We start from the raw sequence: 22533 nt of genomic DNA, 5'->3' as shown, positions 1-22533 counted from the left end.
AAAAAAAAAATTGTGACAATGAAAGCGGGGGTGGGGCATAAAAAAAATAACGGGACTTGGGTGCCATCAGTCAAAAGTGAGACGAAAAGCAAAATTTTGCAATCAAAAAGGTAAATAGATACATAAATAAAAAATGACGCGTGCCAAGTAATTAACTCGCATAACTTAAGTTAGTAAGCGAAGGCTTTTATTGATGGGCCCACGAGGACACAGATGTTACAACATCACAAAGTTTGCTATTTAAAACGAAAGAACGTAATGACGGTTAGCGCATGCGTGGTTTGCAAACCGCCTCAAAAGCAACGTTTTTATCTGACCCCACCTTCAAACAAAACAATATTTCTACACAAAATAATCAACGATTTTTCCAATTTTTCGATATTTTTTGTCCGTTTCCAGTCGTGGCGATTAATCAACGTCTGCATCATATATTTTGTCTTACAAGCAATAATTCACCAAGACGAGATGAGGATATGATTGAAGTATGACATTTTTAAAGAACTATTAAGAATTGTGCGTATTAGTCACGCATTATATTTTTTTTTCTATCAATGAATCACCATTTATCAAGAGTACAAGCCACTTGAGGATAAGGGTTAATGATGTGGATAGATTATCAGTGAAATGATGAAGAATATTACGAGATGATTGAAAATAATGAATGGCATAAACAAAAATCTGCCTTATGAAAAGTCTTTGTTAACATTGGATTTGAAGACTACCATATTACAGTCTACAGAGAAGCATTTATATCGCACAAAAAAGAATGATAAGATAGAGAAAAAGATAACTACTTTATTAATTACAAGCTTGGGTGCCCGGCGTTGCCCGGGTGTTTGTAGGTGTGTATTGAGCAAAAAAAAAAAACAAAAACAAAAGTGGTTGTAGACAGGCAGGTTCGAACCCGTACCGTGAAGGAGGAAAAGAATGTGAAAAAAAAAAAAACTGTGACGTCTTTGCCGTAGCGTCCATCACCAAACCAGAAGTGGCGAAGGTTTAAATTAAGGCTAGTCAATCGAAAAGAGAGGATGACTTTCGAAAATATCGGCGAAAATAGCGACCCCCTCCTTGTAGAAAAGTGCCCAGTTTAGGGTTAAGGAATTAATGTTTTTAGCCAATTTTTCGATATTTGTTGTCTGAAGAGTCACGCTTAAAAACAATACCAATCTTGTGAAAATCCGTCGTCTCTGTCGAAAGTTTTAGGCAGACATAGAAACATACATACATACATTTAAACAGACAGGTGAGATTTATATATATTTATATTAGAACATAAACAACACATATTCACAAATGGTAAGTGTTAGCTGCAAGTCCATCTTAATGGAATGCACACTCTCTTGCATGCTTTCTTTTATATCTCTGATGACCGGAAGTTATATGGCACAAGCCACGTCACAACGGAAGCAAATTGAGAGTTCTTGGACAGAAACTTTGTTCATGGAAATCCTGTTTGCTGTTAGATGCAATAAAAAAAAGTCTGATGTGTGTGTGTAAAGTTTTGGAAAAGAGTGCCTTGCATACTGTTTGAGTTTTGTGAATGATAAAAGAAACAAATAAACATATGGAGCCCGTGCAGTATTAAATTGGGCAAAGGAAGAAGAGAAAGAATAGTTTGTGCCCAACCTTTATAGCCGGGATGTTAGCACTCCCTAGTATCCTACTTGGTATATGAAGTAATCGATATGTGCCAAATATAGATTATTACCACAGTGAGACAGCAGGATGGGTATTAATTAAAACAAAATAGAAAAACGAACGCACGTTTCTGTTTGTAAATTTTCAGAGATATCAAAACTTCGGATGTCCCCAGGGGGCCGTGACTCCTCTGACACCAGAAGTTATCCCTCTTTTATTGCTTTGAAACAGTATAACCTAGTGTCTGTAGTTGGCTGCCCATCAAGAGCTCATCAAGCTTTTCTATGTTAAACCATACCAACCAGATATTAGAGCTGTTATGCTGGGTTTGGTCTGACCTGGAATTTCATATGCATCTATGATAATTACTGCCTTGCCATTATGTTGAAGACGGGAGGGGGGAACTTAGTAGTTGTCCAGCATTCATCACCCTAAAGTATTACACAGCTGCTATGCACCCCCGCCCACACTGGTAGTGAGAATGCAAAAGAAAAAAGATGAATATTAACGGCAAACTAACCTGCATCTTCCGGCTCTCCGACATATTTCATCACCAAATTCAGTTTCACCTGAAATCAATCGATATTTATGTCTTTTATTGAACGTGATAATTATGAAGAAGGCATTTTCGTAAATCAGACAAAACGGTAGACGAAGGAAAGCACACATGGCCTTTTCACATTTACACTGGCTGCACCTATGCGGTGTTGTTGCCAGTGAGAGATCAAGAAACAAATCAATTGATTAAAATCATTTTTTTACATACGTGTGCGGTTGCTGGTCTTTATTTTTTGATTGTTGCTTTTTTTCTTTTTCATGAAAATCGCTCCAGACAAGGCATGAAGCCACTTGATGCAAAGAGTTAAACAATAAAAGATCAAATGTTAGATGCATAGATTCTGATCAAGAAAACAGCAATTCTTCCCCCCCCATTTGTTAGAAACATCGTTCATGGAATGTGAGGACTAAAGCACAAAATAAGGGAAGCGAGTGTCACGAGCCTGCCGAAAGGAAACCCAATGTCCACTTTCGACTCGCTTACTAAAGCACACAAAAATTATAGCATATCTTATCTAGCACGACCTTAGATTATCATGTGTTGTCTCACGAATGCAAAGAAATAATGGAAACCTGTTGCGATTTCAAAGGTTTTATTGGAAAGGGAAAGTTTTTTCACAAAGGGAGAGAGACTAAAATTAATTCCTTCTAACTCAATTTTCTTACTTAGCCTCAAAATTGTCGACGAAGTGACGGAGACTTGAAGAAATTCATTTAGATTTCTACATTGCTGGGCATGTTTGTTTAACATAAACTCAGTCCCATCCCATATGTTGTCTCACGAATACTTGTAATAGCTTGAATCCTTATGATTATCAAATTGTGTTCATTCCATTCATCTCATAATGTTGTTCATCATTCAATATCTAAAAATTAAGGTCTAGTGAGTGTGAAGCCCATACACAGAGTAGTATGTTCTCGTTCCGCCAGCCATGGCTGGTTAAAAGTCGTAAGTAGTTAGACTTCTACATTGTTAGGCACGCTTGCTCAATACAAACTCGGTCCCATCCCATGAACGCGTGGTCATTTCTTATGTTATATTATCGACACCTGCTTCTAGCATGTTTTGTCTAGGGAGCTAACCATTGGCCTCCACCCCCACCTCGCCTCACTCATGCAAGGTGCACTGGATCTATTTCCTTTTACCGCTAGGTTGTTCAGACTGATATTTATCTCTCTCCAACCACGAATGGATGTGACACAAAGTCGGAAAGTGGAAAAATGAATCAGTGCTCCTAAAGAAGGAGCACCCTGGCCCTGAAAAAATATGCCTAAGTATTCCCAGTGAGGGCGTCTCAGGCAATAAGCGATAAACTTACTCCTCCTCCTCCTCCTCCTGAAAACTGGAAGACAAGGCCTGGGAGGATGGGCCCCCTAGAACTATACAGAACATTTTGCATCAGTCCAACAGCAAAAGTGCCATCAAATTGGCCCAGCATCTGCCGAACCTCGACTTATGTGTAGGTTGTCCTGACATGTACTTAATGTAACCCTCACTAAAATTCATACTAGTTGACATAATCTCTACTTACTGGCATAGGGTTCTAATATATAACGTTTAGGCCAACCACTAATATGCTTTTTATATGGAGTATGTAGGTGAAGTCTTTAATTCAGTCTGCAGAACTCTTATGGAAAACATAAAAACATTCAGGAAAAATATTTAAAATGGAAATGTGTGAAAATTGTGTGGTGTTTTTTCTTTTTGTTCCTAAAATGATTCAAAGAATTTTTTTTTTTTTTTTTTTACAGTCACCACTTATCAAGGCCCGGAGGCCACTCAAGGATAAGGGTTAATGATAGTGTACAGTAGTCATTAGGACAGTATTGTAGTAATCATTAGTTGCGGAAATTTGGTAAATTGGATTACTTAAGGGAAACAGCTCATCAAGAACTTGTTTACATTGGACTTGAAGACAATCATATTGTAGTCAGCTGGGAAGCAAGGAAACGGAAGAGAGTTCCACAGGCATGCAGTTCTAAGAAAGAAGTTTTGTTCATGGAATCTACGTTTAGGTTTAGGCATAGATAAAGAGTGGGGAAAATTATTGATAGTGGTTTCAGATAAACGAGCATTTTTTGTGAAAGGGAGCATAGATTGGAGCTCAGACGAGCATTCGCCATGAAATTCACAATAAAGCAGAGACATGCTCGCGACGTCTCTTCTGTGGGAAAGAGGTTGCAAGGAATAGAAACGAGTATGAATGAGGTTTGGGAGAACCAGTTTGACTAAAAAAAAAAAAAGAAGCCAAATTAATAAGCAAGACAGGATAAAACATGTCCTCCTGTATGTATATACCGAATCTTCTTCTTTTGAATCTTCTTTTCCTTCTTCTTTTCCTTCTCCTTTCTTCTTGACTCTCTGGTGTCGACCTTCATTTTCACTTGTCTTGTGCCTACGCATTGCAGACGAGTTCCTTTTTTTTTTTTTTTTTTAAAGATTGTTGTTTACTTAATAAAGTTGATGAACCAATGCATTTGTAACGGCCCCCCCTTCTCATATTTATTACTAGCGGGGGATACCCGGCGTTGTCCGGGTGTTTGGAGGTGTGTGTGGTTTTGGGTAAATCGTTGCCCGGGTGTTTGTGTCATGGAGGGGGTGGGGGTTAAAATAAAAAAAAAGTTTTGGTAGGTAAGTATGAAGGATTGAACCCAAAGCCTTGAGGCAAAGTTGGAAATTAAAGTGTGAAAAAAAAAACGTGTGATGTTAACCACTGGGCCACCAAGAAATAGTAACGGAAACATGTTTGAATTTATTTTAGTATTAAGAATTCGCAGGTGCCCGTACTTAATGAGTTATTGAGGTCAACTTTCAGTATTTTATTTACTGCGGGGCAGCTTTTTTTATTTTTTATTTTTTTGTTTCCCCAAGATGATGATGGTGGTGGTGGTGGGGGACCAGCTCCCCATAAAAAAGGGGATTGTCATAGACAGGCAACCCCCATTGTTAACTCGCAGATATTATCATTTAGACGTGATATAAAAAGTTTTAAGAAGGAGTGAGCCGACTGATCGTTTCTCGGAAAAAAGCCTTTCTCGGACATACACAAAAAGCGAACATACATACATGCACACATTTTCGCTTTCATATATATAGATTAATATTTAATATTGACTGACAGAGAGCAGCATATGCGGGCAATATTTAATGGAAGAAAATGTTAGTGAAACTTTTCCGTGAAATGAAGAAGAAACACTCAGATCTAGTAAAGGCGTTTTGTGTGCTTGAATTTGCAAAAACTGAATCATGAACACTTGTTAACGTGCATTTCACAAAAAATTCAGAAAACAGCCACAATTTTTTTTTGTGTGTGAAAGGACTGGTCTATGTGCCTCCCATTCTAAGAGACGTGAAGGAGCTGAAGGCCCAAATAGCAGAACCTGTCGCAACCATTGACAACATAATACTGGGACGTGTTTGGCAAGAGATTATCGGCTTGATGTGTGTCGTGTGACCAATGGCGCTCACATTGTACATCTTTGAAAATTCCATAAAAAACTTGAGATTTCTGAATATACCAACTGCGTTTTTATATTCTTAATAGTTTTTAAAATATTCATTGTGAAAATGTGGCCAAGACTTATAAATAAAAAATATATTCGTCCATCTGATTTAATTGTTATCATTGAAAAAAAAAATTTTTTTAATTACAATCCCTTGAAACTTTTGTCCTGATAAAAACGAAGAAGGGAAATAGGCTGCACCTAATCCGTTTAATTTTTTATTTTTTCATTTAAATTTTTATTATTTCATTTGAATTTTTATTATTTCATTTGCATTTCTATTATTTAATTTGAATTTTTATTATTTTATTTGAATTTTTATTATTTAAGTTGAATTTTTATTATTTCATTTGAATTTTTATTATTTAATTTAAATTTTTATTATTTCATTTGAATTTTTATTATTTAATTTGAATTTTTATTATTTAATTTGAATTTTTATTATTTAATTTGAATTTTTATTATTTCATTTGAATTTTTATTATTTCATTTGAATTTTTATTATTTCATTTGAATTTTTATTATTTCATTTGAACTTTTATTATTTAATTTAAATTTTTATTATTTCATTTGAATTTTTATTATTTCATTTGAATTTTTATTATTTCATTTGAATTTTTATTATTTCATTTGAATTTTTATTATTTCATTTAAATTTTTATTATTTAATTTGAATTTTTATTATTTAATTTACAACTTGCTTTGCATTTTTTTTATTATTATTCATATAGAGATCAAGTGTTAGCTCATAGGAAGACAATCCCTTGATTTTTGAGAACTTCAACTGAAGTAAAATGAAACAAAATATTACCCGTACTGAGGATTGAACCTGAGATTTTGCTGCTTGTCAGGTTTGTTGGGTGTATTTCTGTCGAGCGGGTACAAGTGCTCAGAGTTTGTTGGAGCACATTCCATTAAAATAATTGTAAAACAGGAACAGGGATGCAATACTTTGATGATGTGACAGAGTTTAGAGTTTGGTTGATAGTGTGGGACTTATTAAGTTTGCAAATCTTTTTTGAACCTTGGGAGGATAATTCTGCGATTATTCAAAATCAGCTTCAAAACCTATTAGACGATGCCCTTTTTCTCTTCCTTGCAACCTCTTTCCCACAGAAGAGATGTTGCAAGCCTGTCTCTACTCTACTGTTATTTTCATGGCGAGTGCCCGACTGAACGTCAATCTATGGTTCCCTCTTGCCAAACTTTAACAAAACGCACTCAACTAGCTACAACCATTTCCTCCACTTTCTATCTGTGCCTAAATCTAAACAGATTCCATAAACAATTTTTTTTTTTACCAGAACTGCCCTGGTTGAATACAACATGGTATTTTTTTTTTTTTACCAGAACTGCTTCCTGGTTGAATACAACATGGTATTTTTTTTTTTTACCAGAACTGCTTCCTGGTTGAATACAACATGGTATTTTTTTTTTACCAGAACTGCTTCCTGGTTGAATACAACATGGTATTTTTTTTTACCAGAACTGCTTCCTGGTTGAATACAACATGGTATTTTTTTTTTACCAGAACTGCTTCCTGGTTGAATACAACATGGTATTTTTTTTTTAACCAGAACTGCTTCCTGGTTGAATACAACATGGTATTTTTTTTTTTTACCAGAACTGCTTCCTGGTTGAATACAACATGGTATTTTTTTTTTAACCAGAACTGCTTCCTGGTTGAATACAACATGGTATTTTTTTTTAACCAGAACTGCTTCCTGGTTGAATACAACATGGTATTTTTTTTTTACCAGAACTGCTTCCTGGTTGAATACAACATGGTATTTTATTTTTACCAGAACTGCCCTGGTTGAATACAACATGGTATTTTTTTTTTTTTACCAGAACTGCTTCCTGGTTGAATACAACATGGTATTTTTTTTTTACTAGAACTGCCCTGGTTGAATACAACATGGTATTTTTTTTTTTACCAGAACTGCCCTGGTTGAATACAACATGGTATTTTTTTTTTTACCAGAACTGCCCTGGTTGAATACAACATGGTATTTTTTTTTACCAGAACTGCTTCCTGGTTGAATACAACATGGTAGCTTTCAAATCTAATGTAAACAAGTTCATTCATTAACCCTTATCCTTTAGTTGGCTTCGGGTCTTGATAAGTGGTGACTCCCACTCTTTATCTGTGCCTAAATCAAAACGTGGATGCCATGAACAAAGCTTCTTTCTTAGAACTGCACGCCTATGGAACTCTGTTCTGTCTGCCTGCTTCCCACCTGACTACAACTTGGATGTGTTCAAGTCCAACGTTAACAAATTCCTAATGAACCGCCATCTTAAGTAAACACTTCATTAAATCTCCACACTAACGTAATGTATTTGCAATAACCCTTATCCCTGAGTGGTTTCCGGGCCTTGATAAGTGGTGACCACTGTGTAAAAAAAAAAAAAAGAAAAAAAAAAGTAATAATAAACAACAACAAAAACACCATGTCGCAATGTGTTCATTAACTTTCCTCAGACTCCAACAGCCAAATAATATTCTGTATCTCATCCCTGTTCCTGGCATTTGATCTGTGAATTACAATGTTGCTGATATTTCTGTCTTCTGCAATTGCAAAATTATCCTTTCAGGATAGAGTCATCTCCAATATGAATCCAACATTCTTTTTCTCACTCCACACAACAAGGTCTGGTCTTTGCTGTGTTCGGACCAGTGGGAATATCAAGGTATTCTGGAGATTTTCTACCAAGTTCCATTTTCCTTGCCATCTTTCATCGGTTAACTGTATCCTTGTGTGATTTTTCCAGATGCAAGTTGTTCCAATTCTATGAAAGATCATCTTCTTCATCTTCTCTATTTTTCATACTTTTTCGTTAAACTTCTCTACTTTCTCATGTAATATATAGTGGAACGATAAAATTGTCGCCCTAAAGAAAACAACATCACGGCTTTACTTTAAAACTTTTATTAAAAAAAAAATCAATTCAGATAACTTGATTATGTAGTAGAGCTGACATCTATTCAATGTAGCCGCCTTGATATGGGTGCGGAACTAAGAGCATACTTTTTCCACAAGTGCTGGCGAGAGCTTGGTGAATGCTTACCAGATGGTGGCGCTCAGGCTAGCTTTTGTGTTGTGTGTGAGAGGTCATGTTGGTGATGTTCTCGACGTATGACCAAACAAAGTAGTCCAGTGAATTCAGGTCAATGGAGGAGGTGGGTCAGTGAGAGAAAGGTACAAAGTCGTAGCACTTCTTCTGAAGTCAAGCCAGGGTTTCTTTGGACTTGTGGGCCAGTGCCGAGTCCTGCTGCCACACCCAGGCTCTGTCAGCAGCTATCTGATTGCACTAGGGGATCACCACACTCTTCAGCACATCCAGGTACACTTTGGTGTGTACTTTCAAGCCGACTTCAAAGATGTGAGGTGGCATGATGTGGCTCTCACTTGAAACCCCACCAAAGACGATAACCGTAGCCAGAAATTTTCATCACCCTAGGCACATTCTTGTTATTAGTGGCAATCCAGCGATGCATTTTGAGGATTCTGTTGTCATAACTTGGATTGGTAGAGAGCATGAGTTGTACAGCAGCACATTTCCGATCTTGTTCGTTGAACATTGTGTCACTTTCAGACATGATAGAAGGCTTCTATCACTCTTGGGATTCATACACAACTAACCAACTAGTAAATGATCTTCAACACACACACACACACACACACACACACACACACACACACACACACACACACACACACACACACACACACACACACACAAAAACAGTTTTCATCAAACGGAAATGGAATCATGTCGTCTTTTCTAGGGCGACAGTTTTATCGTTCCACCCTTTAGCTTTTTTTTTAAAATTATTTTCAAGACTTGGTTATGCCTCCATGTGTACCGACTTAATGCCAAGTCACAGTTGGACAGAATAATCAATGAAGTAATCTTGTTTGTTTGTGGACATCAAAGACACTTAGCAAAAAAAAAAAAAAAAGAAAAACAATTTTAACTGAGGTGAAAAAAAAAACCCAATTTTAAAAGAGGTTAAAAAAAAAAACAATTTTAAAAGAGGTGAAAAAAAAAAATTTTAAAAGAGGTAAAAAAAAACAATTTTAAAAGAGGTGAAAAAAAAACCAATTTTAAAAGAGGTGAAAAAAAAAACAATTTTAAAAGAGGTGAAAAAAAAAAAACAATTTTAAAAGAGGTGAAAAAAAAAAACAATTTTAAAAGAGGTGAAAAAAAAAACAATTTTAAAAGAGGTGAAAAAAAAAACAATTTTAAAAGAGGTTAAAAAAAAAAAAATTTTAAAAGAGGTGAAAAAAAAAAACAATTTTAAAAGAGGTGAAAAAAAAAAAATTTTAAAAGAGGTAAAAAAAAACAATTTTAAAAGAGGTGAAAAAAAAAACAATTTTAAAAGAGGTGAAAAAAAAACAATTTTAAAAGAGGTGAAAAAAAAACAATTTTAAAAGAGGTGAAAAAAAAAACAATTTTAAAAGAGGTGAAAAAAAAAACAATTTTAAAAGAGGTGAAAAAAAAAAATTTTAAAAGAGGTAAAAAAAACAATTTTAAAAGAGGTGAAAAAAAAAACCCAATTTTAAAAGAGGTGAAAAAAAAAACAATTTTAAAAGAGGTGAAAAAAAAACAATTTTAAAAGAGGTGAAAAAAAAAAAAACAATTTTAAAAGAGGTGAAAAAAAAAAACAATTTTAAAAGAGGTGAAAAAAAAAAAAACAATTTTAAAAGAGGTGAAAAAAAAACAATTTTAAAAGAGGTGAAAAAAAAAAAAACAATTTTAAAAGAGGTGAAAAAAAACAATTTTAAAAGAGGTGAAAAAAAAAAACAATTTTAAAAGAGGTGAAAAAAAAAAACAATTTTAAAAGAGGTGAAAAAAAAAAAAACAATTTTAAAAGAGGTGAAAAAAAAAAAAAAACAATTTTAAAAGAGGTGAAAACAAAAGTATCAGCAGTTGCCGCATACCAAAGGTGTGAACACATATTTGTACATCTTGAAATGGCGAATGTAAGTGTTGATCACATATTGGGAAATTATATTGATCTCATCAACCGTGTACAACTCGGAACTGTAGGGGGGTCTCTACAAGAGAAAGAAGGTGGATTATTTAAATAAAAATGCATATAAACTGACAAAAAAAACAAAACAAAACAGTTTTTAAAATGGATGGTAACATTTAATGCTGGTAAGACGAAACTGCTCTCCTTTAATAATTACAAGACGCCTCTCCAACTACTGATATGCATGACAAGTAACACCCTACCTGAGAATTCTTCCTTCAAACTCCTTAGCTTAACATCCACGGATAATACGAACTAGAATAAATACATTGGGAACATTGCGAAGGCTGCTGCAAAGAAGATGAATTCCCTCTATCATGCTAGAAGATAAATCACACCAGAATTACAGTATACCTGTATCTCTACAAAGCCACCATTCACCCATGCATGGAGTATTGTTGCCACATTTGGGCTGGTGCATCTACCACTAGTCTCTCCGTCTTGGGTATGGTCCAAAAAAGAGTCTTCAATCTAATATATCCCACTTTGTCAACTAAGCTCCAACCCCTGTCCCATTGCCACAATGTTGCATTTCTGTGCCTGTTTTACAAATATTTTAATGGAATGTGCTCTGATGAACTTGTCTCACTTGTGCCCCCTCAACGTACATATCCCCAACAAATCTGCTTAGCAACAAAATCTCATCCCTTCACTGTTAAGGTCCCTGAATGCCAGGAAGCTTTCTACTCTAATAGTTTCTTCCCTTGAACAGTTAGATTTTGGAATTCCCTTCCTGCTACCTGCTTCCCTGATTGTACTGATATGCAGAAGTTTAAATGTAAGATAAACCAACATCTTGTTAATCATTACTAGGCATGGCCCGAAATAGTAGCCCCTTCTGTCCAAGTGGTGATAAGCCTTATTAGGGGTGAATGCGAGCAAAAAAAAAAAGTTGACTAGCACAAATCTTTAAATCACTATTTTAATCACTGTCATTCCTTTTTAATTTGCATGCTTCATTTACATAACTATTTTTAAACATTTCATAATAAATTAATGCTTCATGTTATTCATTTGTAATTTTATTGTCTTATTTTCCTATGTATAAACAAGTTGTATTATTTTGTTGATATTAACAGTAATTAAATTGAGATTGTCGGACTGACTTCCTCATCTTGGTTGTTATAGTCACAACGTTTCGGCCGTTTTGCCCTCCGGCCTTCATCAGGTGTTTTGTATCGAACTGGGGAACCGTTTGTTAGGAGTCTCGAACCCAACCCTTTATTATTATTACGGGGGTACCGTGTTCGGACTCCAGCTAGGCTCTGGGACATTTCAATAAATGAAAAACACCTCATCTCAAAAATACAGACAATTACTAAAAGTAATTAAATAAAGTGATTTTATAAAGAACAGAAAAATAACCAAAACCTTTCTTTAAAAATGTTCATTAATTTTCAAGGGAGGTAATTTAAATGAAATCAATTAATTTTTTAAATTACAATATTAAAGATATGTAATGTATGAATATTCAGAGATAGATTAATAACCATCAAATGATGTGCAATTATATATATATATATATATATATATATATATATATATATATATATATATATATATATATATATATATATATGTTTGGGGGTACAAAATTTATATAATGATTTAAATAAAATATACAGGAATTTCTCAGGAGCTCTTTCAGCTATCATCTCGTCAGGAGAAGTCGATAGCATACAAAACAATATTACTTGTGAAATTAAAAAGCACTACGGGGGAATTTGAATATGCCAGAACTAAGAAAGAAAAAAAGAAAACGATAAAAAAAAAATATTTAATCTGAAATCGCGTTTTAAAAGCGATTAAAACTAAACCTTGGCACAACAAGGGGAAAAGGAGAAAAAAAAAAAAACCCTCCGGAGGAAAACAGGTCAAAGTTCCCCAAAGAGAAATAAACTTTGACCCGTTTTCCTCCGTTTTTTTTTTTTCTCCCTTTCCTCTTCATATTATTTGGATTCATCGGACTACTGTTCTCATCTTGAGTGTGATAATTCCAAATAATATGAATAACCAATCCTCATCTCAAAAATTCAGAAACACCATATTCCTTGAATTGATATATTAAAAAAAAAAAAGTGGTGAATTAAATGCATTGATATATAAACTCATTCAATCCTAATCAACGTCGAGTACCCCTGCTAGTTTATAAATATCATAAAGGAATAAAACTGATTAAACAACAAAGAAAAACAAATGTTCAAACTTACATCCACACTGTGACATATAAGCAAATCTTTCAAGTACTCAAACACTTCTTCCATGTTGCCGAAAGGTGTTTCTGAAAAGAGAATTGGGAATTTTTTTTTTTTTTTTTTTTTTGTAAACAACAAACACAACAGAAAACATCAAAAGGTTTTGCTTTTATCAAATACTAGCAGACCTCCCGACGTTGCCCGGTCATAAAATATGCATAAATATTGTATTTTAATTCGTGCAGAAACCGAGACATGTGCATGCAAGTATTATGTTTTTTTCTAAACAGTTCACTTCTTGTAAGTAAAAAAAAAAAAAAATACTCGAGCTGAGATCAAAACCAAAACCTAAAGACAGTGAGTCAAATACGATGTCTATTAGGCCAGCTTGCCACGATCTTTAAACAGTGTTTTCAAACCTACTTATTCTTAACATAAGGAATCTGTCATTTAAACGAATCACGCATATGCATTAGTGAAACAGTTGGCAAACAGATAAAAATCCGATGACCCCCTCTAACGTAACAATTTTTCAATTTTGACCCCTTGGCAGCCCTTTTTTCTAGATGAAAACCGGTTAAAAGGTTTCCACATGTCTGAATACCCTATATACCAAATTTCAAGTAGATCTAAAATTTGTTGAGTATATAGGTTGAGAAGTGTCCTCACACACACATTCTCACTTTTATAGATATACCATATAATCGAAAAAAAATTATGCTTCATTAGCGCTTGTGTGGCACATTGTTAAAGAGACCTTTTGAGGGAGATCCAGTTCACCAAATTTGGGGGCCTTATTCATGACTTACAGATAGGTGGCACCTGATCGTTATCAAACTACTCTCCGACAACCAGCAAAGAATAACGGGAAAAATTGTGGGTACAAGAAGCAGAGGATGACAGCGAGAAGTATGCGTTGATAGTCTGAATACCTGGATAACATCAAAAATAATGAGCAACAATGAATTCATGAATGCCTTGAGAGAGAGAGAGAGATGGATAGAGAGCCATATCCATCAATGCCTTTATCAGGCAGAACACCACTTGAATGAATGAATTGTTGACTTCCTTTGTACTCACGAAGACAAGTGTTTTTTAACATGTGCTATTAGAGACATTGCTGAGACAGCGATCTCTATCTTGGCTCAGATTTGACAGATTATTCATAGAACCGGGTATCTGAAGGCTGTCTAAGGGTCAAAGGTAATAAACTTAGTGAACTCGTCATGAAGTAACATTCAAGAAGAAGCTAATTCGATTGAAGCCAAATGTAACCTGATTGTTTGCCGTGGAAAGTATATTGATTTGCATGTTTGGTGAGGACATCTCCGGAATAGGTGTTGCATCCTGGGCACAGCAACCATCCCTCCTTTGATCCATCATTGATGTGTTCTATTGTGCTGCACACCTGGCGAGCCGGTTGCCGTTCGACCATTCCAGAGACATCCTCTCAAACACAGACAAACCAAGGTACTCTCCTCATTTGCACTAATATTCATATTCGGATAAAGCAGCATCAGTTATAAAAAGAAATAAAGAAAGAAAACGTCTCAAATTGAACATTTTTTTTAAAAGAAAAACAGAAAAAAACCTATCAATCTATAATATAAATCTCACATGTCTGTTTAAATGTATGTATGTATGTATGTATGTTTGTTTGTATGTATGTATGTATGTATGTATGTTTGTATGTATGTATGTATGTATGCATGTATGTATGTTTGTATGTTTTATGTATGTATGTTTGTATGTATGTTTGTATGTTTGTATGTATGTATGTTTGTATGCATGTATGTATGTTTGTATGTTTGTATGTATGTATGTATGTTTGTATGCATGTATGCATGTATGCATGTATGTTTGTATGCATGTATGTATGTATGTATGTACGTATGTATGTATGTATGTTTGTATGTTTGTATGTTTGTATGCATGTATGTATGTATGTATGTTTGTATGTTTGTATGCATGTATGTATGTATGTATGTTTGTATGTATGTATGCATGTATGTATGTTTGTATGCATGTATGTTTGTATGTATGTATGTATGTATGTATGTATGTATGTTTGTATGCATGTATGTATGTATGTATGTTTGTATGTTTGTATGTATGTATGTATGTATGCATGTATGTATGTATGCTTAAAATTTTAGACAGAGGTGACAAATTTTCACGAGATCAGTATCGTTTTGAAGCTCGACCATTGGGGCCACAAATATAAAAAAATTGGCTAAAAACAATAACTCCTTCACCCTCAACTGGGCACTTTTCTACAGGGAAGGGTCGCTTTTTTCACCGATATTTTCGAAAGTCATCCCCTCTTTTTGATTGACTAGCCTCGATTTAAACCTTTGCGAATTACTTAGGACCTCTATCAAGTCATGGCTGACAGAATGAGAACATGCTACCCCCATGAAGTAAATAAAGGGTTCCATTCGAAATTCAGTCCAGATTCCCATGTTCAACAGAAAGATTCCTGAGTTCAACAGAAAGATTCCTGAGTTCGACAGAAAGATTCCTGAATTCAACAGAAAGATTCCTGAGTTCGACAAGATACACCTGAAGAAGGTCGGAGGTTACATCGACTGAAACTGTGAAAATGACAATGAAGATAAGAACAGTAGTCTGAAGTATATAAATAATATGAATATTTTAGATGTGTTTAACCATCTTTATAAATCGTCTGTCATATTTAAGTTTGAAATAGCATTTTCGTTGGTTTGTCAGGCTGTGACACATGTCCAGAAAGTGGAAAAAAAAATTTTATTCTGTTTTCTGAACACGTAATTATTTTTCTGTAATGTTATTCGACATCTGACTTCTAGCACTTTTTGTCCAGGGTTGCTAATCTTTAACGCCCCCTCCCCGTACTTCACTCATACTAGCTGCACTGGATCTATTTCCGTTTAGTTATCCTGACATGTACTCTATGTGACCTACACCAAAATTTATACTAGTTAACATAATCTCTACATACTGGCATAGGGTCCCAATATATAACACAGAGATGTGTTCCTAATGATATGCCGTTACCAGATTATTTTTCATGCAAGTCGAAACATAATTAAATACGTGTTTCAAAGTATTCCACAAGGTCTGATTTCACATCTATAAGAAAGTCTCTAATGAAATGTCACATCAGAAAATAACACTAACGTCTTTTTACTTATGTCATTTTATATAAGGTGGCTGTTACGTGTAATACTAACTTATTTCATCGACCAAATGTCTATCGGGTCGTACATGGGGAACTACCCAGTAGGGTTCCAAAATTTATTCTATTATTTAGTTTATGTATTGTATTGCATCGTTGTTTACAATTACGGCACATCAACGATTCGGAAGAGGAGAAGGTATAAAAGCGAAATTGAACATGCATTTTTTAATCTTATTCTTGTACCGTTTGGCTGTGTCCTTGAGTGGCTTGCGTCCTGCTGTTCATCGCATCTGAAAACGAAAGCTTCCTCAACACATAGTAACAGACGCAAGTCTCTATTCTTTTCTAAACATCTGGGTGTTATTCAGCCACAACGAATTTACTACAGCTGAAAGCGCATCGTCATTCCTCGTTGCCTTAGAAGGAAGATGGGGTCTGTTTTTTCTATGATCTTCGCCGTCATTAGCTTTTTCTCGTCACCCTCACGAGAACTCTCCCTGACCCATATTCTGAGATCCAGAGACAGACTGTTTAGATTTGCTCTCTCTGACACCTTTTTCCTCATTTTCTTTCTTTAAAGATTGTAATGATGGGTATGGGACAGCCAAACTAGCTGCCAACATTGCCCCGCTTTTTTATTGAAACCAACCGAGAGCTCTTTTTAGTATCCTCGCTGTTCCCTTAAGTGCAATTGTCTGAATCTCTTTTGCACTTGGTTCACCAGAAATATTAGTTAGGTAGGACTGCAGGTTCTTCTTCGTAAGCCCTGTGGCACCTATAATGACTGGTATGATTGATATCTCCTTAAGATTCCAGTTTCTTTTCATATCATACATGATACTTTGATATTTGGTCTGTTTCTTCCTTTCAGCTCTGTTCAGACCTCCATCATTAGGGACACTCATTTCAACCAAGGTTGCAACCCTCTCTGACTTATTCCATATAACTATGTCAGGTTCCACAGCAGCATTTTCAAGGTAGGTGGCTGTAGGTATTACATGGTCGTAATATATGGTATATAAGTCATTTCCAACTGTTCTTTCAGGTTGATGTTCCCAGGACTTGCTGCTACATTGGATGTTTAATTTTTTACAGATGGTCCAGTGGAGGTAATTACATACTCCATGTCTCGCTGTGTAGTAGCTATCCCCCCCAAAAAAACTTAGAATCAGATTTTCTGTGATCTTGTTTGAATCCTCACCCAAAATCGTACTCCACGGATCATTCTGTAATGTGGCAATTCGACAACATCACGCCATGTAAATGACTGCTCCGCCCGTTCAACCAGTCTCTTTAATATTGTTACGACAATTTTGATAAACAAACAACCTAAAACTAACTTCTAATCTAAAAAACAATGAGCCCCAGTTCTCGATTCTATATTTCACACTGGCAACAACTGCTAGTCTGTCTACAATGGGCCCGCTATACAACATATGTTTCCATCTAAATAAAATGAATAAAAAATCAATTTCTTATTTGTTAGAATTTTAATTTCCCGCTTTCCTTGTGTCTCTGTACACGAGGCATATGTACGCAGTGTGATGATATATGTTAGTGAAACCTGGCCAGTGAGGTTTGAGGTCATGTATTATATGGAGAGAAACATGATCCATCTCATCCATCGCCTTGAACCCCTGAAGAAGCATAAGTCATCCACAACTTTTGTAGATGCTTTTGTAGTGAGCAGTTCTTTTTTCGGGTTTGGGTGCTGGCCCCACGCCCAACCTTCCCAAAAGATACATATAGCACCTAGACTTCCCAAATGGTCACCCATCTAATACTGGGCAGGCTCAATGTTGCTTAACTTCGGTGATCTGGCTAGAACCGTTGTGTCAATATGATTGTGCCAGAGAAACATGATAATACGATGGATGTGTAATGTGACACTTAAAGACAGGCTTAGAGTCGATAACCTCACAGAAAGATTAACTCTGAACATTATTGGGATATGTGCGCAGAACAGGAGTCTTCAATGGTATGGCCACAGTTAGAGTATCGGGTTCAGTTCGCAGGGGATGGCAACAGAAAAAAAGACATAGAAAGAAATATAAATATGAACTTAAAAGAAAGGGATGAATAAAGACCTGGCCAGAGATAGATTAGTTTGGAAGTCAATTTTTTTAAACCGTCCAATGCATGCTATAATGTAAATCATGATGATGATGATGATATCTCCTTATAAATGGGTTCCTTTTATTTAGAAACTATCAGGGACACCCGACATTGCCCGAGATTAAATGATGATCAACAAAGGTTTCACACTCCTGTATTTTTATTATCATTGAAATCAGTGAAATCGACCATTTTTCAATCAAATCGATTTATTGCCTGCTCTAACTAGGGGACCCATACCGGTACACTGGGAAGAAGCTTCACATGCCTCCCCACAGTGACTTAGTGCAGTCCACAATACATTGTAGTTTACATTGCACTGTAGAGAACCTACTGTTGATTTTATAAAATTATATTTTACATATAATAGCTTGAATTAAAGTTGAAAATACAAAAGTCAAGTACCATGCTTCAATTGTGCCTTAACAGAAACATTCATTTCGAACACAGCCCTGTCATATCAAAGAACCTACTATTGATTTCATATGCCTGGCCTTACTGCTTGTACGGTGATAATGGCTTGAATGTAAGTTTAAAATGTAAAAGTCAAGTATCATGGTGCAATTGTGCGTTAAGCAGAAACATTCATTCTGAACTCACCCCCGTCATATCAAAGAACCTACTGTTGACTTTATATGTCGGGCCTTTCGGCTTGTGTGGTGATAAAACTTCTCAAATGCACTTGTGATGTTAGGCTGTGTAAGGTGTTAACTTTAGTCAAAATCGCCTGTTCCTTCTGCCATCAGATTATTTCGATTAATGATTATCTATACTTATCGAATATATTTCGATATGAAACCTATCTAAGAACACTGTCAGGCACATAAAGTACCTTTTTGTGAAATTTCATAAAAATCGACCCAGCCGTTTTCGAGTGCAAAGGGAATTAACTTAGACACACACACACACACACACACACACACACACACACACACACACACACACACACACACACACACACAAAGTTCTTTTTATATAATAGTAGAAAATATAGCATGCCCTTGAGCTTGCCATTGGTGCCATAACGGATAAAGCCTGTTGTTTCAACTTTGACAATATTTTAGAAAAATTTGTTAAAATAAATAAAAAAAAAGGGTGTGTGTGGGGGGGAGTATAATTTTTATACTTACCTATGCATGTCTCATGCATTTGTTTTAGGATTGAAACAAATGTGGATAATTGTGTCGGAGAAAATCGATGGTCTTGGGCAAATTTGACTGCATTGACAAAAAGGTCCAGTTCAATCTGTTGTTTTAGATTGGTTTGATAATTTTGGAGATTAAAAATATCCGCTAAGAACCTGCATAAAACAACAGCTTTTTGAAATTTATCATTTAACATAGATTATAAACTCATTGTGAAAAAAACTAGTCGTGTTCTAAATATTCGTATTATTTGGATTCTTTGGACAACTGTTCTTATCTTGAGTGTTATTTTCACAACGTTTCGATCAATGCGACCTCCAATCTTCAGGTTTATCTTGTCAAACTCGGGAATCTTTCTGTCAAACTCAAGAATCTGCACGGAATTTCAAACGGAACTCTTTAATCCATGGGGGTAGTATACTTTCGTTCCATCAGCCATGACTGGGTTCGCAATAATTCACAATTGTATTTTGAATGTTGCCTGCACTAAGTATTAAACCTTAAACCTCCAGAAGAGTATAACTTTACAACTGAATTTTACCAATTTTTGTCCAAACCACTCAAGATGAGAACAGTACATTTTCCACGGATTCTTGCAGACAATTCTAGCAGGAATTTAGGGAGCCTTAAACCTATTTTGTTTCTTACTATTTATTAGTATATATATATATATATATATATATATATATATATATATATATATATATATATATATATATATATATATATATATTACTATTTGTTGCTCTCTCTCTCTCTCTCTCTCTCTCTATATATATATATATATATATATATATATATATATTACTATTTGTTGCTCTCTCTCTCTCTCTCTCTCTCTCTCTCTCTCTATATATATATATATATATATATATATATATATATATATATATATATATAATTTTTTTTACTATTTATTACCACCTACTTATTAGTATGATCACCGATTATCATATTGTTTTACATTCTATACTAGGTCTGCTTAGTAGTTGATTATCACCCAACGTATATGTTGCTTCTTTGAGGTCTTATAGAAGCATAAGCCATGTTTAGTTTCAGAACAATTTCCGATGGTTCATTGTTCTACACAAGTCCTGGAGGTGACTGGTTCTCAGTAGACAGAACAGTTTCCAATGGTTCGTTGTTCTACACAAGTCCTGGAGGTGACTGGTTCGCAGTAGACACTTCTCAAGTTGGAACCCATGGAGCAAAAATTTTTTCCCATGTTGACACGAAGAAAACGGATGCGAAATTGCTACAGAAAGGTTTACTATTTATGGAGCAATTCTGGTTTCTGATTGGTTGGTAGCAGAACGTGAATTGATTTGATTCGTCAGTTCCTAGCAGCATCGTTTATAAATAGAATCTCCCGACTATGCGGGATCATACCTCATTATACTCAAAAATATTGTAACACTCCATTGTCTAAAATTATTACTTTATGAATAATATTCAACATGAGAATAGTAGTCTGAAGAATCCAAATGATACGAATAATCAGTCCTCATCCCAGACAATTCAGAAACATGTCCGAAATAGTTAAGTTTCAAACAGAAATAGCTAAAATAAAAGTTTTACACCAAACAGTCAAGATTAAAGATTCAAGTGATCCATAACCATCGATCTATCAATACATAAAAAATAATCAACAAAAAAATACATAAAAATAATCGTTAACTATCAATACATAAAAATAATAATCGATAGATATCAATACATAAACAAATAATTAAAAACTATTAATACATAAAAATTAATACATAAATATTCATACATAAAAATTAATGCATAAAAATTAATGCAAAAAATTAACACATAAAAATTCATACATAAATATTAATACATAAAAAATAATGCATAAATATTAATACATAAATATTAATACATAAAAAATAATGCATAAATATTGATACATAAATATTAATACATAAAAAATAATGCATAAATATTAATACATAAATATTAATACATAAAAATTAATATATAAATATTAATACATAAATATTAATACATAAAAATTAATGCATAAAAATTAATACATAAAATTTAATACATAAATATTAATACATAAAAATAATACATAAATATTAATACATAAATATTAATACATAAAAATTAATACATAAATATTAATACATAAAAATTAATACATAAATATTAATACATAAAAATTAATACATAAAAATTAATACATAAATATTAATACATAAATATTGATACATATAAAAATAATGCATAAATATTAATACATAAATATTAATACATAAATATTAATACATATAAAAATAATTGACAATTATCAATACATGAAAAATAATTGACAACTATTGGTACATAAAAATAATACATAAAAATAATTGACAACTATTAATATATAAATATAACAATCGCTAGATATCAATACATAAACAAATAATAACTACCAATGCATAAAAATATCGACAACTATCAATACATAAAAAAATTGACAACTATCAATTCATAAAAAATAATTGACGACTATTAATATATAAAAAATAATGAACAATTATCAATACATTCAACATTGACAACTAATTATACCTAAAAACTAATTGACAACCATTAACACGTAAAAAATAATTGACAACCATTAATACATAAAAAATAACTGACAACTGTCAATATATAAAAATAATTAACAACAATTAATACATATAAAAATAATTGACAACTATCAATTCATAAAAAATAATTGCACATATTAATACATAAAAAATAATTGACAACTATGATACATAAAAATAATTGACAACTATCAATTCATAAAATATTGACAACTAATTATACCTAAAAAATAATTGACAACCATTAATACATAAAAAATAATTGACAACCATTAATACATATGAAAATAATTGACAACTATTAATACATATAAAAATAATTGAGAACTATAAATACATATAAAAATAATTGACAACTATTAATAGATGAAAAATAATTGACAACTATTAATGCATAAAAACTTTGACAACTATCAATTCATAAAAAATAATTGACGACTATTAATATATAAAAAATAATGAACAATTATCAATACATTCAACATTGACAACTAATTATACCTAAAAACTAATTGACAACCATTAACACGTAAAAAATAATTGACAACCATTAATACATAAAAAATAACTGACAACTGTTAATATATAA

The 22533-nt window shown here is 33.7% G+C and overlaps 1 protein-coding gene across 2 annotated transcripts in view; it reads right to left on the bottom strand.

The window, feature by feature from the left end:
* Positions 1-22533, bottom strand: part of LOC145261238 (cilia- and flagella-associated protein 119-like) — a 57107-nt gene that overhangs the window by 14368 nt on the left and 20206 nt on the right. For both annotated transcript variants that reach the window (XM_080119612.1, XM_080119613.1), the window contains 4 exons: positions 19345-19514; positions 12955-13025; positions 10650-10766; positions 2159-2207 (listed from right to left, as the gene is read on the bottom strand). In XM_080119612.1, coding sequence (XP_079975738.1) covers positions 2159-2207; positions 10650-10766; positions 12955-13025; positions 19345-19514 — 407 coding nt within the window. The remainder of the gene's footprint in view (positions 1-2158; positions 2208-10649; positions 10767-12954; positions 13026-19344; positions 19515-22533) is intronic.

This window comes from Euprymna scolopes, chromosome 37 (assembly GCF_053919585.1).
Source record: "Euprymna scolopes isolate OS-2025 chromosome 37, ASM5391958v1, whole genome shotgun sequence".
NCBI lineage: Eukaryota > Metazoa > Mollusca > Cephalopoda > Sepiida > Sepiolidae > Euprymna > Euprymna scolopes.
Note: the sequence above shows the minus strand (reverse complement) of the source record. Positions and strands in the feature narration are given on the sequence as shown.